Here is a 26,062-nt window from a genome sequence, read left to right on the forward strand (position 1 = left end):
ACGATCTAAATCAAATACCATATAATTGGTATGTTTATTCAAAATTCGGGTTTCCCACTTTTATCGGGGTTGAAAATGTAGTACGCAGGATACGTTGTTGCGACACACATGATACCAATAGAGCCAAACCAGCCAAGTGAAAAAAGGGTCAGAACATTCATCTATCGAAGTGGGCTACCGCCAAAGAAATCACCGGCGCCAGGTCCAGAAAAGCTCCCATTACTCGGGGTCAACGCAATCGATCGCCTGAAGGCTTGACGGGGGTGGTGGGGGCACTGGGTGTTCCAGCGATGGGAGCGGCCGATGTTGGGGCGATTGGCACCGCGGTCCGTGTGTCCGGGGTACTAGGAGTGTTGCGACCGCTGTCATTCTGCATGGTAACAGCAGTGCCAGGTCGGGAGAGAACAGTGATGGTGCCTCCATTCTTAGGAGGTGGGCGGAATCCTAGTTTAGAGCCTTCGCGGAAGATCTCTTCGAGCATTTGCGAGACAATTCCGGCATCTTCGTATTCCTGGAATTTTTTCCAGAGACGCAAAGCCATGCGAGCATCCTCGATTGAGTCATGGCCTTGTACGGCGTCGGGTGTGGGCTCCTCTTGGATGTGCTCCTTGAAGACAGCCCAGGCCAGGTACCTGAGACTGAGACGGCGGTTCTTCCCAGGGTGGAAGAAGAGATACTGTGTGTCCACAGTCTGTGCCTTGGGCACTTGAATGTTGATTTTACGGAAATCGGAGGCTAGACCATGACCAACAAATACACAGCCGAGGTTTAGAAGCAGCCAAAGCTTCTTGTAAGCAACCTTGAGTGGGACAAGATTATGTTCACTAGTGCGCGGATCCAGGTCGCCAGGCTTGATGCCGGAATACTGGGTCACATAGTCCACAATGGGTTCACGGATGGTGATATAGTCATCAATGAAGGGAACTCCTTCTTGAACACCCACACCGCGCAAGACGGAGACACGGGCCAGCCCGCTCTTGTTGGGGCGTACCATTTCTTGTGATCCGTCTGCCTTGACATCAATCTCGGCTTTTTCGAGATCAACAAACTCGGTGTCCAGTGCGACAGGTGTCCCAGGCTGTGGTTGTTCCTCCTCGGTGAGGGTTTGACACGACTCAACCTGACGACCGCCACTACAAGTCGATCGTTAGTGTTTCTTTTCAAAACCTCAAAGTTAATTTTAAAAACTTACTTCAAAGACCACTCGCGGAATAGGAGGGTTTTATCCAGAAGATTCTTCCAAGAGTCATCAACGACATGGCGCGGGTCTCTCACTTGGTAAGCTAGCACGCAAGGTTGTTTCCAAGGCTGTGTGAATCGGAGTGCTTCGTCTCTGTCAACCTCCGTGACCAAAAAGTCATTGAACAGGTGCCATTTGGCTTGTTCTTCAGACTGAGTACCTGAAATAGAGACATTAACGAAAGATACTAGATGAGGCTTTTGATGTTCCGGGATGTCAATCTCCGCAACCAATCCAACCAGATCATATACCGCGAGCCCCGGTGTTTGATTTTGGATTCGGAGGCGAAGATCATCACCCTCAAAGCACATAACCTGTCCACTAGCATCAACAACAACGCCAACGGCGTCGGGCAACCACCCTGGGATTGCCCAAAGCCGACGGCAAAGGGGGTTGGTCAGGGCGGCATTCAGCATGAGAATCAAAGGCATGCGATGAATGGTCTTGCGAATCGTCACTTGCTGGTAGCGACGACAATAATTGCACCATCCTCGATTTTGTGTCTCTCGTTCGATACTTGCGCGCAGAATATTGGAGAACCGGAATAGGGGATTGCGTCGCGCATGTTTGATGTCGATATTTGGGTAAATCAACTCATTGGCGAGTGAGTTGCCAGGGCGCACAATTTCGTTCTGGCAGAACATGCACCGAATAGACTCAGACGCAATGGTGGCTAAGCGCTGATCGAGCTCCTCGGAACTAGGCTGAATCACCCGGAAGTCTTGTGCTATTTGGGTGAGGAAGAAACGGTTGACTGCTTGGATCGCAGTCGACAGAGATTTGTTGGTAAGATTCTCTTCTAAGAGACCCAGATTTGAGGCTTCTCGGAAGCTGCTAAATGTCTTGAGAAGGTTGGTGGCCTGACAATTTTGTCCACTTGCCTTTTCAAGCATGTCGAACAAATAGCCCAGTTCACACAAAAGACAGTGCTCAAATATGCACGATCCGGCTGCATGATTCAGGGCGAGATTTCGGAAAAGTGGGATAAATTTGAAAAGTTGGAGAAGGGAATTGGTAAAAGAGTTGGCGATGTGAGTCTCAAGCCCAGAGAATGAGGTCTTGTTGTAGAATCTATAGAGAACGTGAGTGAAGGGCAACAAATGAATTTGAACAAAAGGACGTACCGGAAATCAAAGTCATCTACACCGAATCGGCTGTATTTAATCTCCACGTTGCTATATTTGAGTAACGGGTCATCATCGCTCTCTCCGTTGATCTTCGCCCCTGCCAGTGCCTCTGCAGCATCGCCAACCAAGCCGTCTGAATTGCTATAGTCTCGAGCCTTTTCACTCAAAAACTTTGGTGCAATAAGAGCCGGCTCGGCCGTGGTCAGTGCGCGAGTGTTTTCTATTTGGTTTCGACGAGTCTTTCTCGGGTTTGGAGCATGGTGGCCCATCTCTGCGGGGCGTAAATAGGGTAACATGGACTGATCCAATGGAGCCGGTGGGCTGCCAACCTCGAAAAGCAAATGACTTGGCCACGCCGAAAAGAGACGTTCGTGGTAATAAGGCATCCCAACCATGCTTAACGGAGACTCGGGAGACCAATCTATCTGGGAAGATCGTGTGGGGACGTCGGCAAATTCTGTCTCCTTGCTCAATTCGTTGAAATGAACCTTGGTTGGTGAGCCCCATAGGTGAAGGGAGCATTCGGCATCGTTAATGACCAATGCTTCTCCTGATGGTGACAGGTCAATACCAAGCACAAGTGACACATTGGCTTGTCTCAAGTTGACCGAATTGGGATTCATGAGGTCTATCACTTGAAGTTGGCCTGTTTGTGAAGCCACGAAGCTGGTGGTGTGAAGTTTGGGATGCATGCGCACGTATGCTGCTCCAGCATGGAAGGGGATTGGAGGCAGTGGTGTCAATGTTTTTAAGTCATAAACATTGGCTAGAGGATCCACGATTGGGGATCCAAGGTGGCGGACTGAAAAGCCACAGGTGACCAGGAGGTCATTCCGCGCATCCATGTCATTGACACCTGTTCCGTGAGCTTTCCATGACTTGACAACACTGAAGTCCAGCAGACTAAGTGCGTTAACTGATCCGGTATCTGTTGCAGCACAGAGGTATCGACTCTTTTTCATCATTGTGTAGCCATGCTCGGTGGGAAGCTTCTCGACAATTGTGCCCTTGTCAATATCTACGGTGAACATAACGCGCTGAGAACCTGCAACGAGAATTCGGTTGGTCTGAGCGGTGAAGCTCATGCAGCGGAGATCGACCATTTCATCGTGAGTAAGATGCCACTGTGTCAAACCCCGTCGGGTAATCATGTGCACACTCTTTGATGATAGCGAAATCACACCTCTTTCGTGGAATATTATTTGCCGTACTGCGCCCTCGGATACTGGATGCGCTCGAACAGAGGTATAACGTTGTAGCTCCGGCCCATAAAAGGAGGAAACCCTACCCTAGCAAATTGAACACACTCATCAGCATCCCGCCTTGGAAATCCTCCAGCCGAGATCAGCACTCACATATTCATTGCCTGTCCATAGAAGCTCCATCATATCATCAAATGCCGTCGCCGTTGCCACGGTGGGCATCGCATGCGGACTAGGCGGCGGCATTGGGATACGCGACAGCTCATCCCAGTCGGCCTCCATGTTTGTGGTAGGTTCTGTGGTCCAGCTCCAATATCGTGATTATCGTGTGCTTTTTGGCTTTTTTTTTTTTTTTAATGTGCAGGCCTGATAGGACCTTGTGTAAACAGCTGTCTTCACCCACGTGGGAACACAGCGAGTGTGGGCATCGTTCGGCGCGAGGGACGCGATTGCGGGGAAGCTTTCAGACGATTCGGTGGTGGGATTTTGACACGGTGAGGGATTTGGGGTCGAAAGGGCACCAGACGTGATATTCGAAGCTCGGCTCGAGATGCCTGACGCGACGAAATAAGGAACGGTCGGGCTCCGACTGCAGTGCATGCTGCCGGCGAGGAACAGGAACGGTGAGATATTGGCTTGATCACGTGATGGCAGACAACGTTCGATCGCCAAGTCTATGGGGACCAATGCAATCTGGAACTTTAGAGTGAAGATCACCGAGAGCGTTTCTTTCCTTGGAGCATACTTGATTATGAAAAACAAGGGACAAATCTTATAAAAGTGGGCGTGGCTTTCAGATCTAATCTCTAGCGTACGGTAGTCTATTGCCGCCACTTCAGATCTATAGTGATTTCGACCTTTTGTTGGCACCCTGTTTGGCGGTCTTTTTAGCAGTCTTTTCAATGTTTTTCTCGTTAGTTTTCTTGGATATCATTCTGCTAGGATTTCCTGACTAGCTTTAGAGCTAGAAGGATAGAAAATTCCCACTCGCTTTATGGACCGTTAAATACTTTCTCGATCTCCAACCAGTCGATATAGTCAACCCCGGTCAGTGGCAATGTCGGATTGTGAAAACTCGAATAAATCCCTTCTGCGTCCCCGGAAAGATCTAGATCCCAGTCTCCCTGCATATCAAACATTGCGTCTGGTACATCCATGTTAGACCATGGCTCAAGTAATCTGATCTCGTCTTGATGGTCACCCCGAGTGCTTGAGGCCACAGCCATATATGGGGGAGAATCGGAGGAGGTCAACACATCGTGTCTCGGAGCTAGGCTTGGTTCGAGTGTCCGGGGCTTATCATGGGAGCCTGCATCGCTGCTTGGAGTATTTGCATTGAAAATATGATTCGGCCAAACGTGGGAATAAGATTGTGCAATGTCCTGTATGCATCGCTCGGCAGCCAAGTTGCCAGAATGGGATAGAAACTGGAGTACTTTTGATGCTTGATCAAGCGCTGGAGGTGGCTGGCCTTGTGGTTTGTTCAGGAAGCCTACCATGACCAGAACAAATGCCGCGGAGAATGTAGCGTCCAGATCAAAAAAGCCATACCGGGCTTGGGGTCATGTATTAGCTGTTTGTTTTTCAAACATGCAAACATCGCGTGGGATTAGGGTTCGTGGGCTGAAACACTAGAAGAAAGACTCACGGATAGTTTGCTGTTGACGAAGCGATTCAAGAATTGCGAGACTTCTGGTGGCTGCCTCATCACATGTATCACAGAGACGCAGCAGCATACTCGGGGCTGGATTGGGTGACTGCGGCTGTTGCTGGCTCTGAGCTTTGAACCGGGCTCTTTGGAGTAATATTGGCCGTGTACATAGGATAATAGCCTTATGTTGAATTAGAAGCAAATCTAATAATGCGTTCTATTTGGAGGCAGCCTCACCTGAAAAAGCATTAGGTATAATGATGCACCTGTGCGAGTCACCAATTTTAAAGGTCGATTGAAATCCAACATTAAGGATTTGGGAAATGATCGACCTGTGTCATGCAGTTCTTGGAGAATTTGTTGGATTTTTTGGACCAGTTCCAGTTGCGTGATCGACTTGTTTCCATAAAGACCTGTTGTGGGTGCATTAGCACGATGTCAAGAGCTCAACGGCGTGTAGCTTACTTGACATTATATCATCGGTGACACGTGCGATACGGACATTTATGGCAAGGGCAATTGGTGACTGGAACCCCATGGCGTTCCGCGGGAGTTCAGTTTGTAGTTGTCGTTCATCGGCCCCTGCGGCCAATCCAAGGCCCGAGGAGAGGCGCCTGAAAGTGTAAGCTGAGACTCAAATAACTAAAGTTGCAAGAAAAACATACCTGTCGAGCATATATACTGTCCACCACAGTCTTAATCTGTGGGCACTCTGGGAAGGAAGGCAGCGTTGGTCAATCTCCCGTAGGTTGCAACCAAGAGCAATAGCCAGTCGCAGTGCGAGTCCAATCTACCACATGTCAACGAAACCGTGCACGAATATTGCAGGTTTTGCATCACATACATAGAGATATGCATCATGCTTACGGTCACACCACTGCAGATATGTTGCAATCAGTGTCAGGATCTCGACAGCGACAACACCTTCCCCACCCATATGATGCATCGGAGGAAGACGCTTCAAAGCTTCAGCGAACAAGTCCGCTCCAGGTGTCTGCGATGTCGGATGTTTTACATCCATGAGTTTTGCCATGGCCATGACCAAAAGATATTCTGTAAACCAAGGAGAACTTATCTGTCGTTGCCTTGTCTCTGGGGTCTGAAATAGCAACATAAGATCGTCGGAGAAAGATCGTGGATCGAAAAAGTGCTGGCTCACGCCAAGATAAAAGAGGAATTGATCAAGCAAGTGCTGTGATTCCTCCAAAGATGGGAAAGAAACTCCGGCAACATTGCCCACGAGCTCTTTGACCGACTTCCACTGAGGTAATCGATCAATTTGATATTGAAAATTTGAAGTAGATTCATGGAAGTTGTAGTCACTCGAATGTGACCTGTCAAGAAGCGACCTGACTTGAGACTCGAATGCAGGCCCTGAGGTCAGGTCCGTTGCTATACGTAGAGTCAGTTTATATTCGCAAGCAACCCAGGAAGACAGAAACCATATCACGTTACCAGGACTTATAGCAGCATCACTATCAGGATATAGTAGTTCATCCTGCCTCTGATTGGGGCGCTCTTGACTCCCAGTCGTCGAAGAACTTTGTTGCGCGGGTTGACGGCCTGAGGTCGCACCTGGTGCTGCAGGAGACGACAATGAAGAGCCCCCGGCCCCTACAGACTTGGAACTGAGCTGCTCTTCGTAGACTTGAATCTTTTCCAATAAATGTTTCACTTGGCTGATTGACGGTCAGCAAGACTGGTCGGAGGCTATAACAAGCATGAACTGACGCTTCAGAAAACCGTCTGCGACCGGAGTGTCCGAAAGTGCATTCCCAATGGTGTTTGATACAAGCGCGACAAGGCTTCTCACCGGAACATTTTACTTTGCGTCTTCGACATGTTTCACATCTATCCAGTTGTTATCATACATAGCTCCCAGCCGGGGAGGTATTGCACACTTACGCGTTAGTAGATCGTGGGTTGGAGCCCGCCATAAATGTAAAGAGCTTCGTACAGCTAATATTGATATTGATTTTGTAGTCACGATCAAGTCACAAGTGTGAAAACGTATGGATCGGGTGCTCACCCGAGGCTACGGGGACTTCGGCCTGGACCTCCGATGGCCCCGCAATCGATAATCAGGACAATTGCAAAGAATATCACGATGAGGTTGAATTGATATCTGAGCTCAAAATCAAGTCTTCCCCGGCAAAAAACAAAAGGACCGCATCCGCCGCTACCTTGGAATCATCGTGATCTTTACCAAGCACCACAGAGCGCCTGATGTTTTTGAGATGCGAGGCAAGCAGATCTGCAGGCCAGTCAAATTGATTGGCGAACTTATGACAGAGCTCAGCAGTGGCGAACGCATCGAATTCAAAATGACCTTGTAATGTGAGAACATGGCCGGGCTTGTAGAGGCCCTGAATGGGACATTTGAGGCTGCTTCCGACGCTGAGCCACGGTTCAGGCAACATCGGTCCATGTCCCCCAGGAGTTATTGTGCCTTCTGGTGAAGATATCACAGCGTCGCCATGGATGACCTGAATATAGAATGGTTGTTCTGGAGTAAACCGAGCTAGAGGTGGGAAACTCAAGACGAAAGCTGGGTTCAAGGTGATCGGATGCATGCCAATTTCATGACCGTTGGATGAAGGCTCGACAGTTACCTTGAACGATGAGCCATGGGATGTGTAGCTCTTGTCGCTTGCGAGGAGGGCTTGAGCTATAAGTTGATGCCCAAAGCAAGATCCGAAAATCTTGACCATAGGATAGTCTGCATACACCCGCTTGATAAAAGATCGCAAACCCGCAATCCAGTGAAGATCATCATATACGGCTGCTGCTGCTCCGGTGACGAGAATCGCATCGACAGGACCTGGGAAGCCAGGGGCTCGATTTTCTGTCGGCGACCAAGGCGTGACTCGTAATGACTCGAAATGTGGGAATGATCCCCCGACAACGTCAAATGCAGTGATTTTAACGCCTAGAGATGCTCTGTGCTGGTGATATTTGCTTGCATTGATGCGATCTGCGGCGGCAGTAAGAAGAACATTGAATTGTGAGCTGTACAATCCTCGTTTGGCGTAGACGGGATAGCAAGGAATATCGGTGTCAAGGACAGCAATATGGATAGGACGGACAGACATTTTGATCAGAGTAATCACAGACAAAGAAGAAAGATAATGTACAGATTAATCAACTAGCCATTTGTTTCTTTGTCGGGTCTCATCCGAAATCCTCGGGATATGCGGCCGACAGATCAATTACCATATTAATGTTTCTTGACTTTTCATCCAAAATCCTCCCTAATAGAAGGAGAAGTGATTTCTAATATAAAATTGAATGAAAAAGGTTGGCATGCATTCAGATCTGGTTGGATTGGTTACTATTGATATTCGCCTTGCACGGCCTTGAAACAATGAACTCGCAAAAGACTAAGCGAGTCTGAAGTACAACATACTTCAAGTTTACCTACCGTTTCGGGGGGATTTCCACCTTACTTATCTGTTCAGGCAACCTACGGAATAATACCTCGCAGGGGATAAGATCAACTCGTCTAACAATGTTTTGTCGATCATCGACCTCGGGAGACTTTCCTTTCTATAGTTCGCCCCAGAGCTGAGCCTCATCGACATCCCGAGCTGTAATAACACTCGAATCAAAAATCCAGTAAATAAGCGATTCTTGCCAATATGAGTTAAGAGATCGACAGTTTGGATTACGCGAATTATATTAGACGTCAAAGCCGAAAGTGCATCGCCCCAGTACACAGCCAACGCCCTGCCACAACAACCCAGGGACAAAAGCCCACAGCATCCCACCAGAAACTCCCATAGACTTCTTCCACTCGGCCAAAATCATGTCTGGAACCACATACTCCCATGCGCGAATGGACCGTGGTATCACACCCAAAAGCTCTGCCCCACGATATGCCTTGAAAGCACCAGAGCGACAAGTCGCCTTTCGGCAAGAACATATCGCGACGGAGAAAACAACGCTATTATTCAAGCCTCATGGCAATAGCGAGTCAGATCGTGAATATAAGATCTTAGATCAAGAGGGCTATTTAGCATTCACAGCGACTGGTCGAAAATACAATGATCGCTCGTGTCGTGAACTCCGCGACTCGTCCGGGTTACCGTTGTTCGATATCCACACCAAACCCTTGTCAAGTGCTCTAGGTTGGGTTGTTACCTTGCCCGGGAGCAAAATCAGCAAGGTGACAATAGCGAAAGCGACACCTAAGTGGACTTGGAATAGCATCAACTTGGTCTTCTCGTTTCGAAATGGCGCGGCCGAGGATAGAAAACGCGAGACGGACAAGGAGCTCACGCTGATGGTAAAAAAGCACGGGAAGGCACTAGCCTTTTTTGATATTGTGGATGTGGACAGGAGGATTGCTGAATTGCGCGAGAGTATCACCCACAACGAAAGATTGGCTTTGAGAAGAACGAAGCGCGGAGGCCATCGCCCTGCTTTGGATCTCATTGTGAGTCCTGGTGTGGATATTTCGCTGGTAAGTCGAGGCCTTGGCCCTTGAATGAGAGATATCTACTAATACATATTAGGTGACGGTAATTGCAGTCATTGTGTCTGACTGGTTTTTTGGATCGAGTTAATTTGACGGCAGAAGGAGGTTGGCTTTTTTTTTTTTTTTTTTTTATTCATGAAGAAGCGAGCAGCTTCGCGTTATAGACTCAATAAATCATTGTCGATATACTGCCAGCCGTAAAACTAAAGAATCCATCTTCAGCTCTCTGTATGCACAAAATGAATCATAAGTCAAACACTGGCTTGTCCAACCAGGCACTGATTTTGGCTAAAGCAGAAATATCATGCTCCTTTCTCGATATATTGTGGTCCTTGATTTCTCCATCTATCCACCCGTGAGTCCCTCTAATATGCTTCAAGTAGGTTCCAATAGGCTGGCATCCACCAAAATCAATCAAAACAGGCATGCCCTCTTTGCTCACCAAAATGTTCTTGGGAGTCACGTCGTTGTGGGCCAATCCATGTGTATGAAGATGACGGAGAGAGGACTCGAGCGCAGTGATGAAAGACCGCTTCTCGATTTCACCAACTCGGTGATGGAGATAGGTGTACAGATCATAGGGATGTTTGTCGATGACAAGTCCAATGAAGTACCCACGGAGAACCCGACAGCCGTGATAGCGGATTATGTTCGGGTGTGGATGCTGGGACAGCAACTCTAAGACTTCAGCTTCTGCTAGCAAGGCCGCTGAGAGTTGAGACAATACATTGTGTTCCTTCAACACTTTGTACATTTGTGGACTTGGTCGCTTGGTATAGAAATCCTCGGTGGATGTGGTTGGGGCTTGCATCAACTCGATGCCTGGAGCCGGCCACCGCGTGAATACTTCTTCATCGGGAACACTCTTGAGGGTATTGATGACCTGTTCGAAGGTAATCTCGGCTTTGGGAGCTTCAAGCATGCCGTAATAAAAGCTTTCGTTGCCATCAAACAACGCGAAGGAGGTTTGTCTGGTTTTCCCTGGTTCGCTATCGGATATTTCCCATACTTCAGTAAGATCATCCCAGCTGTCAATTTGCGGTAGCATGGTAGCAGCGAGTGCGTATTTTGCAAGGAGAGTTCGTTGGAACTGTTGAGATTGGCTGTGGGAAGTATGTGAAGTGGGCCAAGCGGCTTTGGGGCTATAGGACCCTTACCAATCTAAACGATCAAGTAGATGCATTTATCAACCGCAATACTACCAAGGTAAACAAAGATAGGAGAAACGTGAGGCCAACAAAGAGGGGAACGATGAGTACCCGATGAAACCTGAGGCCCTCAATAAAGAACCCCTGATCCCTGCATCTCTGCCTATCAGACGCACAGCTTGGTTAACCAATGGACGGTAACTGCTTTCTTGAAAGCCGACAAGATATTGCAAAAAGCCATGCATTAACTAGGAGAATTGCGGCGCCATTTGCTTATCTCGGTTATAGTAAGACTTGGTTGCATATGTAGCTGTCAGTCTCACTACTTGATGCTCAACTATTAGACGTTCTACCCATAGAATCGATACAACCAGCGTAGATATCCACACAAGCCAAGGGCACCATGACTAAAGCAACACTTGAACAAGTAGACATGTGCATTTGCCATATCACACATTGCTGATAGAAAAGGTTTGCCCGTCATTCCCATGGTGAGGTAATCAGTACTTGTGGTGACAGATACAACGGAAGGTAGTATCATACATAGACAAGAAGGGAGAGTTGAAAAGGTATTTTTATGTCCGCCTCAAACCATTCTCCAATTTTTTTCCAGGCCAAGCAGACATTCCTTATAACGACAGCGATAATCACTTATTTATGGGCATGTGGATAGATATGAAAAAGGATGGACAGATAGGATACTTAATTTCAAGAGCACTACTACCCCGATCTTCTGTGGAATATTCATATGCAGATTTCGGACGATGTACGCTGCGAAGAATGTCAAAAAAAGATATGTGGCGGTGTTGAAAGCTGAATGTGCATCGCATAGGTACTACAAAAAGTGTTAGCCCGAAAGGAGCTAATGGATCCACTGTTCCCTTACAGTTTGCACAACTGGATTCCGACAGCTTCCTGGGCCCGCAGCCTTATCCCAAAGGAGCGCTACATTGGTACACTGCAAGTAAACATGAACAGCAACTATGGCGTTGGCCACAAACTGTGCAGTAAACAGGGTCCACAGACCAGCACGTAACCTTTTTGTTATACCGAAGATGTTGATAAAGGTGGTAATTGTCAACAGGCGACCAAAGGTGAAGCCTAATATCCCAAATATCTTCCCAATTGTGTTGTATTTGAGAGCCTGAGTACGGTTGTGCTGAGATAGAACCCCCTGGTGCTGGCCCCAGCCATAGTGACACTAGACAGTAATGGTCGATACAAAGGTAAGAATGATGCCCTGCCTCACCTCATCAGTATTGAATATGAAAAGATATATCATGTACATGGAGGCATTATACCGTTGATATGACTAGCGGGGCGTCACTCAGTCCAAGGTGATGAGTGATCCGTGCTTGGGTGTATAGACGCGCGGTAGCGACGACGATAGCGATGGCGGAGAGCGTCCAGCACACTCCGAGTGCTGCTCTCTCTACAGATACGTAGGGTTATGTCTAGGAACGACACTAATATAAGATTATGGCACGGCATGCGGAGACAGAGATCAAGATCCCATATGTACTAACATACAATTGACGACATATTGAACCTGTTGGCTAAATACATGACAGAGAGACATCCAGCAAAGGAGGGATAACGAAACAAAGAATACTGCCTGCAAAGTCACAAATACAAAGCCAGCATTAAAGACAGTCAAGGTGTTTTTCCTATTAATCGAACGAGGGCAGTCATGATTAACTATCAATTACCGATAATAGGAATTTGGATTCGAGCCAGCTGCGCCGCCCTGTGGAGGCTGGTACGCCTGATACTCGCCCGTGCTTGTGGCCGGGGGTGCAGGGCTGTACGGGGTATACTGTGGCTGTTGCGCTGTCCCTGGTACCGGCGGAGGCTGGTGCGATGGAGGAGGTTGATGGGCACCAGGAGAGTTGGGGTACGGGGGTTGTTGCTGTTGTTGCTGGAACTGGTGCGGAATTTGAGGCATAGTTGAGGCAGGCGGAATCTGAGATGTATCATCGGCAGAGTATACCGAGGGCGAGTAGTCTTGCTGCTGCTGTTGCTGTTGCTGCTGTTGGAATTGATGGTGGCCAACAGGGGAGGCTTGGGCAGTTGGAGGGTACGGCACACGCTGGGCGGAAGCAGGAGCAGGGTGATCGACCGGTGAATCATATACGGAGGTCCCTAATTCTTGGGGATGATCGTATGTAGATTGCGGACGGTGTTCAACAGGTTTGTAAGGATCGGGGTGCGGTGACTGATGCGGTACGCCGGTCTGAGCCTGGTTGCGAGGATCAGGGGAGTGAGAGGCAGGACGGTATGGCATAGCCTGCTCACTAACAGGGTATGGTGCGTATGCATTCGCCTGAGTTGGCGTGGTGTCTAGGTAAGTCAAATTAGGATTGGGAGTCGGCGGGTAATTTGTAAACTCCACTAACCTTGAGGCCGGGGAGTAAAGTATCTAGGATCCGCCTGAGGAGCAGAGGGGTACCCGGCAGGCGAGGCGCCAGGATAACCATGCTGTGGCTGGGCAGGTCGTCCATATTGAGGCTGTGCCGGATGGGCTAGCGATGCCTCAAGGAGGGACTCATAGTCGCGACGAGCTTTGATGAACTTTTCATTAAGCTGGGTGAATTCATCTGGGGATGTGTAAGCAAGGCCTCATATCTCAAACCAACAAAACAACTAGCTGGGTACCTTTCTTCTGCGAATATTTTCCAATCAACTCGATAAGTTTTGGACGGATCGCAAGCGTAGCTTGATAGAGTGTAGTGATCTCTTCATTTTCTTGAACATTGAGGTCTGAGTTGCGGGTGCTCAGTAGAGTTAGGAGCTTCTCGACACTCTTGATCTGACCGAAGACATCCGCCTCCATTTGAGCCTCACGCTGCAGTTCATCGACAGTGGGATCTGGAAGTTTCTCCACGTAGTTGAGAGGGAAAATGCCTGTCTGGCCTCTCAAGGAGCCCTTCCACCAATCCTTGTAAACCGATTCCAATACTGCAATGGTATCGCCTTTGCGGAACTGAAGCTCTCCTGGCTCAGATGGCTGGAAGTCGAACAACGCTCTCACACGCGACACGGTAGCTACCGATGTACCTAAGAGAGCAGGTTGAGGCTCAGCGGGCTCTCCTTGATTTTGGGGGGCCGACACAGATGCAGCAGCAGCAGACGAAGCCTCTGCTCGAGGCGCTGCCGCGGCCGCGGCCCCTGGGGTCGCTTTATCCTTAATCGAGAGGGCTAAAGCCATCTGCAATTCCTCTTCCTCCATCTGACGATCAACATCGGTGATCTCACGCTTTCCAGGCTTAGACGGTGGCTGCAGATTTGGGTCTGAAAACAATCAGCGGAGTCCAATATTTTGGGCGTTCAAAAGATACTCACTGGTGGTTTTTAATTTCATGTATGCCTGTTCCATGATTCCAAAATCAGGGTTAGATGCGAACATCGCAGTCCATTCTTCCATGCGCTCCAGAATCTTGGACTTGACTTGTTGGTGCGTATTCTAAACACATCCATGATTAGTATTTGCTATTTTGAGAAAGTCTAAGGTCCCAGATATACTTACACGATCATTTGCCAAGCGTAGTAGCGCATCAGTAAAGCTTCTCGAAGCCAACTCGCGGTGGATCTTGAGCCCGCAGTTTTGTGACAACGAGTTTGCAAGCTAGAAATCGGAATCAGCTATGGTCATAGGCAGGGAGAGTTTGCGCTTTCAGGAGCACGGGGATATGGCGACGAACCTCCAATGTATAGAGCTGGACGTTGGCATTTCGGTGAGCCAGCCTTTTGATCATAGCAGCCACGGCCTCTTTCGCACTACATCGCGGCAAATCGCAATCAGTAATACTCTTGGGGGAGCTTGAGCGAGCCTGCAAGTAAGATCTAGCCACATACCCTGACTCCTCTGAACCAACTTTGTCACAGACATCCTAAACCACGGAAGTCGAATCAGCTCTCGTGTCCCCAAGCCACGGTTGTTCTGGCAATTTCGTATCCATGCACAACGCACCAGAATATATTCCCAGTTCTCGGAGGTCAAATTCTCGTCCGTCGCCTTGGCTATACAGAAATAAATATCGTCAGTAAGTTGTATAAGCAGATTCAATGTGGCTCCGAAGAACTTCCCTCCAAGCTAGCCAGCTGCAGGGGTACAGGATGTATATGAAGAGGCAGAGAACTGATGTGACTTACCAACGGCATCATCAAAGTGGTTCTGCTGCGCGCGAAACATCGCGAATGTATGTCCTCTAACTGTCGCAGGTGATCACTGGATAGTGTGTCGGGCAGCACTGTTCAGCTTCTGACAAGCGGCTGGCCTTGCTTTCACGTCGCCAAAGTCCGACGGTTGATTCCAATTCACCTTGGGTATCAAAAACCACACTGTTTTTCAAGATCCGGTCGTGTAGCTCGTAGCGATGGTTCTCCAGCACTGAATGCGGGGAGTCGACGACAGCAAAGGATGCGGCTCGGCAGGTTGTTGCGGGCGGTGTGAATGTCTCAGAGACAGGGTCTTGGAAAGGAATGGTGTAGCAAGCGACCGGTGTTTTAGTGACAGGTATCTGTTAATCAGGTCCTTGGGAATGATCAGGGACAGTGTTGAGGTACTGTGTACGGGGCGAAACTCGTCACCTGAGTCAGCATATGACGACGGTGCAGCCCGGTTGGGAGACTGCTAGTAGCTTGGATAGTAATTCGTGCAAGTTGACCGGATTTTTCTATATTGTGTCTGCCTGGGAATTGAGCTTCTATTCTTTTCTTTCGTTCTTATTTTTTTCCCTCACTTCACTCTAGGTCTTCGCCCTCCTCATGTAGGCTGCTACATTTCCTCTTCCCACATTTACTGGTCGGTGGCTGAACATACCTCCACTCCGCTATTTTTCTTTAGTACACCTGAGCATATTCTATAGAGACTGGGAAGGTCTTTCTAAGAAAGAGCCGAGTTCGAAGCTCATTAGTTGCTTGTATTCATCAGAAGCTAACAATAACAAGATAGACCAATAGAACTACAAAAAAATTACATAGAAACCATCAATAAGAGGCAGCGAGCGGCAAAGCAGATATCACAGGCAACGTGCTCATGGAATAGTCATTTTCATCAAGAATCGATGTAAAAAAAAAAGTAAACGGGTAGACTGGGTACATAAACGGATTCCAACAACGTACTGTAGTGCACGTCAGGATCTAGAAGAAACATCGGGAGTGACGGGGTATCTGAGCAAGGCGTCAAGAGATATCAAGTACGACGAAATAAAACCGAAACATAGGGGAGGGGAAATGGTCATTCATCAGCATCGTTTTCAAGCACCTCCTTTTTGGGCTTTTTCTTGGGCTCGGCTGAGACGAGCAGCCTTTACCAAGGGGGCAAGATGCGATAGTGGTGCGCAGAGAGACATAAATGGGTGCTAAAGGGAAATATGTCAGTTACCGCTGCAAGTAATGGGAAATGGAAACGAGCAATTAGCAATTACCTTCAGTAGGTCATGAGCCGAGGCCCGCTTCTCTGGGTCAACCTTGAGGGCAAAGTAAAGGAACTCGCGGAAGACGGGGGATAGATTGTGTTCATCTTTGATGGTGGGTGTTCCGTTCGTAGCAATCAGGTAGAGTGCTCGCAATGGAGACTCTGTCAGGTATGGCGGCTCGCCCTCTATCATCTCAATGGCCATAATACCTAAACTCCAGATATCGACTTTGCGGCCATACTCTTTGCGAGTCACAACTTCGGGGGCCATCCAGTACGGGGTACCAACCATGGTGTTCCGCTTGTTCTGCGAGTCATTGATTTGAGCACAGAAACCGAAATCGGCTGAAAAAAATGGTTAGCGTAGTTCAACACAGCACAAGGTCAAACTCACTCAGCTTGATGTTACCATCCATTGCCAGCAGAATGTTGTCGGATTTAATGTCTCGATGAATCACACCCTTGGAATGCAAATGCTGGAGGCCGCTCAGAGTCTACTCAAAATGGTTAGCATCTCATAGCCTGATCTTGAGACGGGACCAATTATCTTGTACTCACCTCTCGGCAAACAGCTGCAATCTGTCCTTCGCTCATAATGTTGAAGGTAACCACGTCTGTCAAACTGCCACCTTCCATGTATTCCATCACAACCCAAAGATCCAGTCCATGTAGGAAGCTCTCTAAGAAGTTCACGATGTTCTTGTGCTTGCTATCTTTCATGACCAATATCTCGTTGATAATCAAATCCTTCTTGGGTTGCAAGTCGAGGTTCATCTGCTTGATGGCAACACAGTTGTTGTGAGGATGCTCATACGCTGTGTACACACCACCAGAAGCACCTTGGCCGATTTTGTTGAAATTGTAGTAGATCTGCGTGGGGTCGCCAGGGTGGCAGATTGCCATCAAGCGTGCCCGGATATCCATAATGCTGCTCTGTCGCTGCTGACGCTGTCTAGGTCTAGCAGCAGGTGGTGCGCGCGTGGTGGGTGACACCCCAGATGAAAGATCCGGTGCCGGAGCAGCGGTTGATGTGGAGATAGTCGGGGGCTGCTGCGCTTGCTGGCGTTGGGTGCGGTTCCTTTCCAGAGTCTGCTGTGCCGCGGCCATGACCTGCTCCTGTTGCCGTTGGTATTGTGTTGGGGATGCGATGACATTCGGAATATTGGGAACGCTGGGTGCAGGGGTGCCATTTCGGGAGCTGGGAGGACTGCGGTGGGGCGATGCTGGCAATGGCTCAGATTCGGGGATGGTCGGAGTGCCAAATGTAGGAGCGTAGGTCTCCTGGGGAGCTCGCTGCGGGGCTCCGTGCGAATTTGAGACCGGGGGTTGAGGAGGAGGGCGGGAGGGGGTCATTCCGGTTGGCGGTTTCGGGGGAGCACGATGAGGCACCATGCCGCCTAGTGGAGGAGACATGGCAGGCGACGCTGCCGGAGGCCCGCGAGGAATCGGTGGGGGCGATCGCGGATTCTCAAAGCTGCTTTCGTGATTCTGCGGAAATCGTGGACTTCCCGGTGGCGATGTTTGTTCTCGTGGGCTGGTAGCTTGTGCGGCTTGAGCAGCTTGCGCATTGTCGAACTTGTGCCAAACTTCGTCATCACTGTCGCCACGAGTGTTCTTTTCGTAGAATCGCATGATATCCATCATAGTCTGTGGGTGCTCTTCCTGCTCCTTCTTCGAGATACCATTCTCCTGTAGTAGTCTCTGCCATTCTTTAGGAAGACCGGTAAATTGTCCGGTCTGGTTGTCGTAGCCAACGTGAGTGACATGGACCGGATTCTCTGGTGCTGAAATTTTCATATTGCGACCGGGGGTTCCAAGCATACTGTCCACAAATCTAGAGAAGCTGGCCTTTTTGCTCTGTCTCGTTCGGGGGCGGCTGGAGGATTGGCATCGTCGGAATAGCGTTTAGCGGCATTCGGAGGCCTCTCAGTCTCACGATGAGCGAAGGGATCCATTCGTTGCGTCAGAGTGGTGAAGCTAGCTGACTGACGAAGTGAGTGGCGTCCGCGGGTGTCGGGGCTGGTGTGGTGAGAGCGGAGTCCGGGCTTTTGCTGGGAATGAGGATCGGTCTCGGCACTGTTCTCGTCCAATGCACTGAGCATGCCCCGCGTTTCGTAAGGGCCGTTCAATTCATCCGAGCTCTGCTCGTTGTAGGAAAAACGGTTGGAACTGCGGGTGCGAGAGCGGGAGGTGAAATTAGAGAAGAAGCCACTTGATTCGTCGTTGGAAGGCGATGGACCGCCACTGTTCTGATCCAGGGATGACGAGGAAGAACCTGGAAATTGGGCGTTGGATCGCGATCGGTTATGCTCGCGACTGCCGCTGGGAGAAGAACGTGGATAGACGGGAGCGGAGGGGGTGCGTTTCAACGATGTGGTGCTTTGATGACTCCGAAGAATGCGCGAACTGAAGCTAGGGGGGTCCTTGTGAAGTTTGCTAGATGCTCGACGGAATTTCAATGGGAAATTATCCTGACTCATGGTGGGCAGATTTCTGTCTCTACACGAGACAGATTGAAATTGGGCCGAGGAGGGGTCAGATGCAGTTTGGTATTTTTTTTTGGGCCAACCAGGTTCGCGACCTGAGGTGATTTACGGCCGCGGAGAATAACCGGGTCCCAGGTGTTTTCGAAGATGGATGGAATGGAAGATTAGAAAAGAGAAGAGAGGAAGTTTAGCACGTGGAGTCTTGAGAAAAGGAGTCGGGTGGCTGGGGGGGTTTCGGGGGGGATTCATGGGGGTTAACAGGTGTATAATCCATCTTACATGTAGACTTCAAATATTTTACAGCTTTACTTTGAATTATCAATCTAAAATATCCCATTTCAGATTATAAGAATAATCTCGGATTCTTCTACCCCGTTTAATATTGGGATCTCTCAACGGCTATATGAGATCCACTATAAACGATACTAAGACATACTCCATACACTTTTCTACATCTTAAAGCAAACAGACTCTTCCCCTTTTTTTTTTGCCCCTGGCAGCTAGCCGAACACGTCCCAAAAAGGTTAAACATGGGTCTGACAGCACTCACATCTTGGGCATTTGGGCCATTGGGATCATTGGGATCATTGGGCCCTGGATCGGGGCAATCACGTTGTAACAAGCCCTCCTATGCGCCGTTGGGTCTCCAATATCTCCCCGTTTGCTACTCAACCAAACACTATCTGTGTACGCGATTTCTGTTTCTCCGTTTCCTTGACTCGGATCAGTCTAGAGCACATGACTTTGGCGTTTACATCCTTTGGGTTCCAATATTATCGAGGTGAAATCAGAGGTCCGGGCTCTAGCCATTTTTGACTGGCCAACTTCCATTCCAAGAGCATGCTCTGAATATCCTTCCAGTCAAGCCCGGATATTTTTAGTGTGTGCAAATGGCAACTTTGGCAGAGATTAGTGCCACTTATATTGTGAGCATTTACATCTCGTTATTTACCTACAGCATATCTACATCCTTATCATGTTCACTATACCAAAGTACTATTTGGGATAATGGGGTCGGCCGAAACTCGGGGATTATTGCCTGAATTATCAGGCCCGTCTCTCTCACATTCGACTTGATATCGCAGAGGTTGGATGCCAAGTGGATCTTTGACGTCACTTGTTCTTTTGAGCTTGAATTTAGCTGAAAATAGAAAGAAAGACCACTTGATCCACTTCAGATCGAAGCTGACCTCGTCGAAATCTATACCAATTTGAACATGTCGCAAATGTCTCTGTCGGGTCAACAGGCAAGCTCTTGATATCCAGCAACATCCAACAAGTCCACTATCCAAATATCAAGTCGGTATGAGTGAGCACCCGCTCACACCTGGGCAACTAACATCGTAGAGTGTCCGAGGCAAATGGCGGCGTCAACCGCGGCAATAATCTCGTCTGGACAAACTCCCTTGGTCCAACCCACCTCGGCCTTTCCATACATCTTCGCTGCCGCTCAGCAACTTGAATCGCCGTCAGTTCAGTTATCTCAATGACATCGCCGTCTATAGTACCAGGTCTGTCTAGTTCACCAATCCAGATTATTCCTAGCGGTAGAGAGTTCTCTTCAATCTGGAGCCGCCGAACCTGCTAAACCAGTTTTACTGCTTTGGTCCTTGATTCCTTGATCCTGTCAATAAGGATGTGCGTGATATTGCTGATGGCTTTGGTCGGCCTAATGGCATCACCTTCTAGCCTGGCCAAAATGGTGGCTTCTTTAATACAGTAGAGACCGATGATGGTGGCTCTAAGGGAGATGCTACTTACTCTGAGCCTGGTTTGTTTCTCGAATCTCACATGTCCATGCAAGTAAAATTGATAGAAAGAATTCTGGGCCCATGGTAATACCTAACAAGATGGAGAAAGGCTATCCTAAGATATGACCATAAGGACCAGGGGATAGGGATTGCTCACATAGCAACCGCTTGTGAGCGTGTACAGTTTTTCTTTTGTTTACCTCGACTACTCTTCTCCCATACCACCCTCCTCCACCTTCCTCCTCACCAAGCTCTCCTCCCATCCTTCTTACAAGTCACAGCCCCTCTGCATCACGAATACAGCCTAACTAGACAGCTCATCTGCTCAGGCTATCCCTTCATAAGTGATAGACCTGGTCTTGTCTTCGTGTTTCCTGCTCTTGTCGTCGCGTATTCAATTCATGATCCTAAAGCCTTACTCGCTTTTTGTCTGGACTCTCCTAATTCGTTCGGCGACGCCTAGCGCGGCGAGTTGTCTCTTGAAGCACTTTGTCTCTTCCAAGGTCTCCTGTCGTCTCTCAATACCGAACACTCTTATTTGTGAAATCTCGCAGGTTTTCTCTTTTTACTGGCCTGTTCGTCTTGACTCTAATTCTCTTGGTTGCATTTTTTTAACCCTCGCGTTGCTCCAGGTGCTTTCCTTTCGGAAAACATAGCATCATGGTCAACACCAAGTCGCCTCCTGCTATTAATGCAGGTGAGGACGCCACAGTCAGCTATTTGTTGTCCCGAGTCTTATCCGGAGGCAAAATCTGCCGGGCAACGGAACTTGCTGCATGCCTCCCTCGGTGGTTTAGCTACGTCAAGGAGAATAAGCCGACTGCCTTAGGTAGCCCAGAGTTACTATGTCGTCTTTTGCTCCCATTCGGCACGCCTGATATCCTGGAACAAATTGAGAGCCTCCAAACCTCTGACTCTCTGACTGATAGACAGAGGTGGATGGTAAAACTCCGTGTCCTCATGGACGATAAAGCAGAGGAAAGGTTGTTGCAGAAGTTGGAATCTTTGCAGGATCAAGAACTATCACTCGAAACTCTTTGTGAGCAAGAAAACGGTAAAGACCCTTTTCACTTTCGCTCTGCGCCGCGGTATACAATACTGACACACGGTAATTTCAAGGAGGTGGTACGGATGATTATCTTGTTGCTGATCCCAAAAGGACCCTCCAATTTGACTATGATATGCGGGATGTGATGATTCGGGGCGACAAATCCGCCATGAGGAAGAATCAGGATGTCTTTTACGTGACCGGCTCCGTTGCCTGGACCGTCCGATCTCCTTACTGGAATGTTGCATTGGCCACCGACAGTGACGGTAATCGATATCTCTCAGATGACGTTTTGGATGCAGTCCTTCCTAAATGGAGGCAAATTCTAACCGGGGAGACGGTCCCGACTCCGAAGTATGGTGTTGTCGATTCTTTTCGTTTGTGGCTGGCTAGTGAGGAGAAAAAGGCCAGTGATCTCGGCAAAATCTGGCCATCGACTCCTGTCAATACTGCTTCTTCGGCTCCGAGGCGCAATTTTATAACTACAGAGCCCTACTCTCGTTACCATTCCTTTAACACGGCCCGTTTCCCCCCATTTGACTCTACCCCCAAAGTCACTGGCAGCGAGCAAACTGAGTTGCTTCGAGCCATACTCACAGAAGTCAAAGAATTGAAGACAATAGTCGGCCAAATTCTCGAGCGCAAGCAAGACCTTGAGACTACAGAAAATCAGATGCATGACTCTTTGCCACAGAGCTATCCTCCTATTCCTCCCGCAATGCAACCTCCAGCACCTCCAGCAATACAGCCCAACTACTTCATGTCACAGGGTCAATTGGTTGGTTCTCAATATCAGCTGGAGTCAGATTTACAGCAAAGCTGGAACTCACAGTACCAAGGCCCGACTACCATGCCAGGCCCGGGACCTAGTTCAGCTCATCGTCTCTAAACCTGCCCATAACTAAGGAAGTGGTGGCATTCATGTACGATTTCGTAGGATGGATTTAAGCGAAAGAAAAACCGAGGGGGCAAAAAAAGCGGAACAGAGAAATATTAAGGAAAGGGTGACGAAAGATGATATGTGGGTAGGCAGCTATGGCTTTCTATCATGTTGAGCACTTGAGGGATCACAGTTGTTCCTCGCAATATCATATGAACGAGTGTGTCTGTTAGAGTCCAAATGAACACAATTTACTCTGCCGCTAGTTATATACAACATCGTATAGGGTATCTATACTATAGTAGTATGTCGACATAAAATAGGTGCAAAGGGCATATTTATTGTATAGAGTCTGGCCTGAATTGAATGTGTATAACGTCCCGGTACATATTAAATCACATTAACATGACATGTCGTCATGGCACATACATGTGAACATCTGACGCAGTTTCCGGATTATCCTGACTGCAATGCATGAGAGTATGTTAAACCTCGGTAAACATAAGACGCTGACAATGTTCATAGATATCCCGCTTGCTAATATCATTATGTCTCAAGTGCATGGGCTACTGATCTGACAGGGAGCAGGGAGTAGGAAACGAGAAACAATTCTTCCACGCCTGTTACTTGTCGTCATGACCGATATTGATATTATTAGAAAACCTCAGCCCTGTACGGAGTAGGCAGTGCGTCGATTAAGTAGACTAACCAAAGCTCTCACAAGCCACCCCAAATGACCCCAGTCCGACCCCAGATCGCTACCAGATTTGGCCCGGATCTCCAATATAGCGGTAAGTCCGATCGCTACCGAGACTCAGCCCAACTAGACGTTCTTGGCACTGACATTACTTGAGAGAAACCACACAGAGATCAAAGCTAACGCACCTCAATGTATTTGGCCCCAAGCGGGGCTGAAGGAGGCTCAATAATGCTAGCCATCTATAGGATGACATAGTATATCGGGTATTTTTCATTGTTTTCCGGTCAAATTGAGCATGGCTTCCCACCTGGACTGATTTATACGAATCATCTCCACTTTGAAGAGAGTTGATCGAATGACGGATTTATACACTCGTTGACTTTCAAATGTACTTGCACTTGTATCTCACATGATTCTTGGATGATTGGCCTACTATCCTCCGTGGTCCACATGGCCGCAGATCATCCACACGGCGTAAACAAGAATCAAGCCACGCAACTTAATGGCGTATGATGTATCCCGTTTTCTTTGTCGTGATAAATTGAGAGAAGGGAATTAAGATTGTAAACCAAAACCTGATATGGAGTCGTGAAACAGATTTCACTAGTTCCAGGTATGTGCTCGCTCCCTTGCTGGTGAGAATGTGGAGACCACAGACACTTGCAGCGAACAACACATGTATGCATGTTATATGTGCCTGCTGCCGAGACTGGTGCCGAGAGCTTTAGTTTATAGCCTTTGGGATCTGAGGGTCGGTGTAGCTCATAGATGTAGATCAAATGAGGTAAAGTTAGTGGTGACTGCGCCTGGCAAGACACATCACATGGATTCCATGTTCACACTAAGGTAACCCTTTATGCAGAAAATTGTTTTTGATTTCTGGCTCCACAGGAGCAGAACTCCTTGGACTTGAATGAATGAGCTCATCCCTTTCGACGCCGACTCCAGCTAGACCGGATTCACTGCTGGCATACGCCTTACATCGCCCACCTGGGCAGACACGATATACAGGGGCTAATGACCAATGATTGGATGAGTTGTCTCTATGCTAAATGCCCGACCTTGTAAGAGCTGCGAGTGGTGTAGGGCAAATCAACATAAATTGGACGCGATCCCTCCCCAGAATGTCAATCTCTTTCTTATTTTTAATTTACTACATCCCAATCCTCTATATCTCCTCTCTTTTTGTCTATACATCATGTTTGGTCTCATACCGCTTTTATTCACTGCGCTCGCTAGTGCCTACCCCAACCGGGGCCCTTGCACAGGCGACTGCTGGGCCCATGACCCTGCTATGATCCAGCGTGTGTCTGATGGGAAGTACTTCCGCTTTTCAACGGGCACCGGTGTCAGAACTCATAGCTCGCCATCGGTGAAGGGTCCATGGACGGACATTGGCTCAGCCTTGCCAGATGGGTCCAAGATTCCCCTGGATGGCGTGGACAAGACGAATATCTGGGTAAGAAACGCCCGAAGATGCTTAGAAAATCATATCAAGTTTCAAATAACTAACACAATTCGTCTGATAGGCCCCTGATGTCCACTTCCAGAGCGACCAGTACTATATGTACTACGTCCTGTCAAAGATCGGCACCCAGAACTCACAGATTGGGGTCGCAACATCCAAGAATATGGAACCCGGTACCTGGACAGATCACGGCAGCGTTGGTCTCCCTGCAAACGACAACTACAATCGTATTGATCCCGCCTGGATTGGTATCGGTAACAAGAACTACATGAACTTTGGCTCCTTCTGGGGCGATATCTACCAGGTCCAGATGGAAACTCCCTTGAAAGTCGGCGGCGCAACTCCTTACCAAATTTCCTGGAACGCTACCCTTAACCACCGCGAGGAGGGCTCGTACGAGTTCAAGCACGGCGATTACTACTATCTCCTCTACTCTGCTGGTATTGCGGGCAAATACACAAAGACATTCCCGGCGAAGGGTGCCGAGTACCACATCCGTGTTTGCCGATCCAAGACCGGTCTTGGTGATTTTGTATGCTTTCCAATATCCTCGCTCACTCCAAATGCTAATACTTCTCTTACAGGTTGATGCCGATGGAAAGTCTTGCAAGGAAACCGGCGGCACTATGCTCCTCTCCAGCCATGGACAGGTCTTTGGACCCGGCGGCCCTGGTGTTGTCCATGACAAGGATCTCGGCGTAGTCATGTACTACCACTACTATCCACTCGCCATCAAAGAGAGCACCACGGTCTCCGACAACGCGAACTACAGGTACGCGTGGAACGTCCTCGGTTGGAAGGACGGCTGGCCTTTCGTGAAGGCCACTTAATGCACATAATGATCATGGCTGGCCCGCGAGGCTGATACATATGTTCTATTTGCTTTTGTTTCTATTGTCAATGATTGGGCTCCTGTACTTTTGGAGGTGGAGGTATTGCACTCATTTATCGATACCCATGCCATCTTGATGTATGTCATGATGCGCTTCGTTTTGTGTCTGGCAAGTCTTGATCATATACATAATATGTTGAATCATAATAATTTGAGACCGATCGATCAGTTGATCTCTGCAAATTTTTGCTCCAGTATGATCCCGTTTCGTGGGATTCAATAAATCAGACATCCCATTCGTATGACCGGCCATAAACATCATGCCGCTCTCTTTAATTCCTCGTATACTCCAAAACATTGAGGGCACCAAGTACAAGATAAACGCAAACCTGTTATATTTGCCGAAGCCAATCCTCTTAATCATGTCGGCAAGCGCTTCAACAACGTCTCCATTGTGTCCACCGTCCAACCCGCAAAACCGCACCAGAATGTTGCAAGGCCCGCATACATGATCAACCAGAAGAATTGTTTCAAACATTCATCTTTTAGCTAATGAGGGTTCCCTTTCTGAAGATTGGCCAAGAAGATGGTTCTCCATTATAATTCTCCATGTGGGCTATACGAGCTGGTTCT

The 26,062-nt window shown here is 48.5% G+C and overlaps 9 protein-coding genes across 9 annotated transcripts; 3 read left to right on the forward strand and 6 right to left on the reverse strand.

The window, feature by feature from the left end:
• Positions 1-229: 229 nt before the first annotated feature.
• On the reverse strand, positions 230-3,851 carry pan2n2 (poly(A)-specific ribonuclease; the record flags this gene model as incomplete). The annotated part of the gene is made up of 4 exons (XM_056677157.1): positions 230-1,133; positions 1,193-2,311; positions 2,365-3,656; positions 3,723-3,851. 4 exons carry the CDS (start codon positions 3,849-3,851, stop codon positions 230-232), a joined length of 3,444 nt encoding a protein of 1,147 aa, XP_056532157.1.
• Positions 3,852-4,561: 710 nt separating this feature from the next.
• On the reverse strand, positions 4,562-7,157 carry N7500_006014 (Zn(II)2Cys6 transcription factor; the record flags this gene model as incomplete). Its single annotated transcript, XM_056677158.1, has 9 exons — positions 4,562-5,124; positions 5,218-5,401; positions 5,458-5,633; positions 5,686-5,834; positions 5,886-6,010; positions 6,065-6,612; positions 6,676-6,899; positions 6,952-7,071; positions 7,126-7,157. 9 exons carry the CDS (start codon positions 7,155-7,157, stop codon positions 4,562-4,564), a joined length of 2,121 nt encoding a protein of 706 aa, XP_056532158.1.
• A 165-nt stretch (positions 7,158-7,322) lies between these two features.
• N7500_006015 (type 1 glutamine amidotransferase) lies at positions 7,323-8,312 on the reverse strand (the record flags this gene model as incomplete). The annotated part of the gene is made up of 1 exon (XM_056677159.1): positions 7,323-8,312. The coding sequence occupies one exon, from the start codon at positions 8,310-8,312 to the stop codon at positions 7,323-7,325; it is 990 nt and encodes a 329-aa protein (XP_056532159.1).
• A 713-nt stretch (positions 8,313-9,025) lies between these two features.
• N7500_006016 (uncharacterized protein) lies at positions 9,026-9,785 on the forward strand (the record flags this gene model as incomplete). Its single annotated transcript, XM_056677160.1, has 2 exons — positions 9,026-9,682; positions 9,735-9,785. The coding sequence occupies 2 exons, from the start codon at positions 9,026-9,028 to the stop codon at positions 9,783-9,785; spliced, it is 708 nt and encodes a 235-aa protein (XP_056532160.1).
• A 156-nt stretch (positions 9,786-9,941) lies between these two features.
• N7500_006017 (uncharacterized protein) lies at positions 9,942-10,745 on the reverse strand (the record flags this gene model as incomplete). The annotated part of the gene is made up of 1 exon (XM_056677161.1): positions 9,942-10,745. One exon carries the CDS (start codon positions 10,743-10,745, stop codon positions 9,942-9,944), a length of 804 nt encoding a protein of 267 aa, XP_056532161.1.
• Positions 10,746-12,550: 1,805 nt separating this feature from the next.
• On the reverse strand, positions 12,551-15,037 carry N7500_006018 (ESCRT-0 subunit protein HSE1; the record flags this gene model as incomplete). Its single annotated transcript, XM_056677162.1, has 9 exons — positions 12,551-13,185; positions 13,242-13,442; positions 13,501-14,136; positions 14,188-14,308; positions 14,372-14,470; positions 14,547-14,622; positions 14,701-14,735; positions 14,816-14,865; positions 14,998-15,037. 9 exons carry the CDS (start codon positions 15,035-15,037, stop codon positions 12,551-12,553), a joined length of 1,893 nt encoding a protein of 630 aa, XP_056532162.1.
• A 1,066-nt stretch (positions 15,038-16,103) lies between these two features.
• Positions 16,104-18,744, reverse strand: pakA (mitogen-activated protein kinase kinase kinase kinase STE20; the record flags this gene model as incomplete). The annotated part of the gene is made up of 5 exons (XM_056677163.1): positions 16,104-16,208; positions 16,275-16,609; positions 16,659-16,758; positions 16,823-18,001; positions 18,088-18,744. 5 exons carry the CDS (start codon positions 18,742-18,744, stop codon positions 16,104-16,106), a joined length of 2,376 nt encoding a protein of 791 aa, XP_056532163.1.
• A 2,417-nt stretch (positions 18,745-21,161) lies between these two features.
• On the forward strand, positions 21,162-22,438 carry N7500_006020 (uncharacterized protein; the record flags this gene model as incomplete). Its single annotated transcript, XM_056677164.1, has 2 exons — positions 21,162-21,555; positions 21,621-22,438. 2 exons carry the CDS (start codon positions 21,162-21,164, stop codon positions 22,436-22,438), a joined length of 1,212 nt encoding a protein of 403 aa, XP_056532164.1.
• A 1,889-nt stretch (positions 22,439-24,327) lies between these two features.
• On the forward strand, positions 24,328-25,427 carry N7500_006021 (Glycoside hydrolase family 43; the record flags this gene model as incomplete). The annotated part of the gene is made up of 3 exons (XM_056677165.1): positions 24,328-24,588; positions 24,659-25,129; positions 25,182-25,427. 3 exons carry the CDS (start codon positions 24,328-24,330, stop codon positions 25,425-25,427), a joined length of 978 nt encoding a protein of 325 aa, XP_056532165.1.
• Positions 25,428-26,062: the final 635 nt, after the last annotated feature.

This window comes from Penicillium coprophilum, assembly GCF_028826855.1.
Source record: "Penicillium coprophilum strain IBT 35676 chromosome Unknown utg000004l_segment0_segment0, whole genome shotgun sequence".
NCBI classification, from domain to species: Eukaryota; Fungi; Ascomycota; class Eurotiomycetes; order Eurotiales; family Aspergillaceae; genus Penicillium; species Penicillium coprophilum.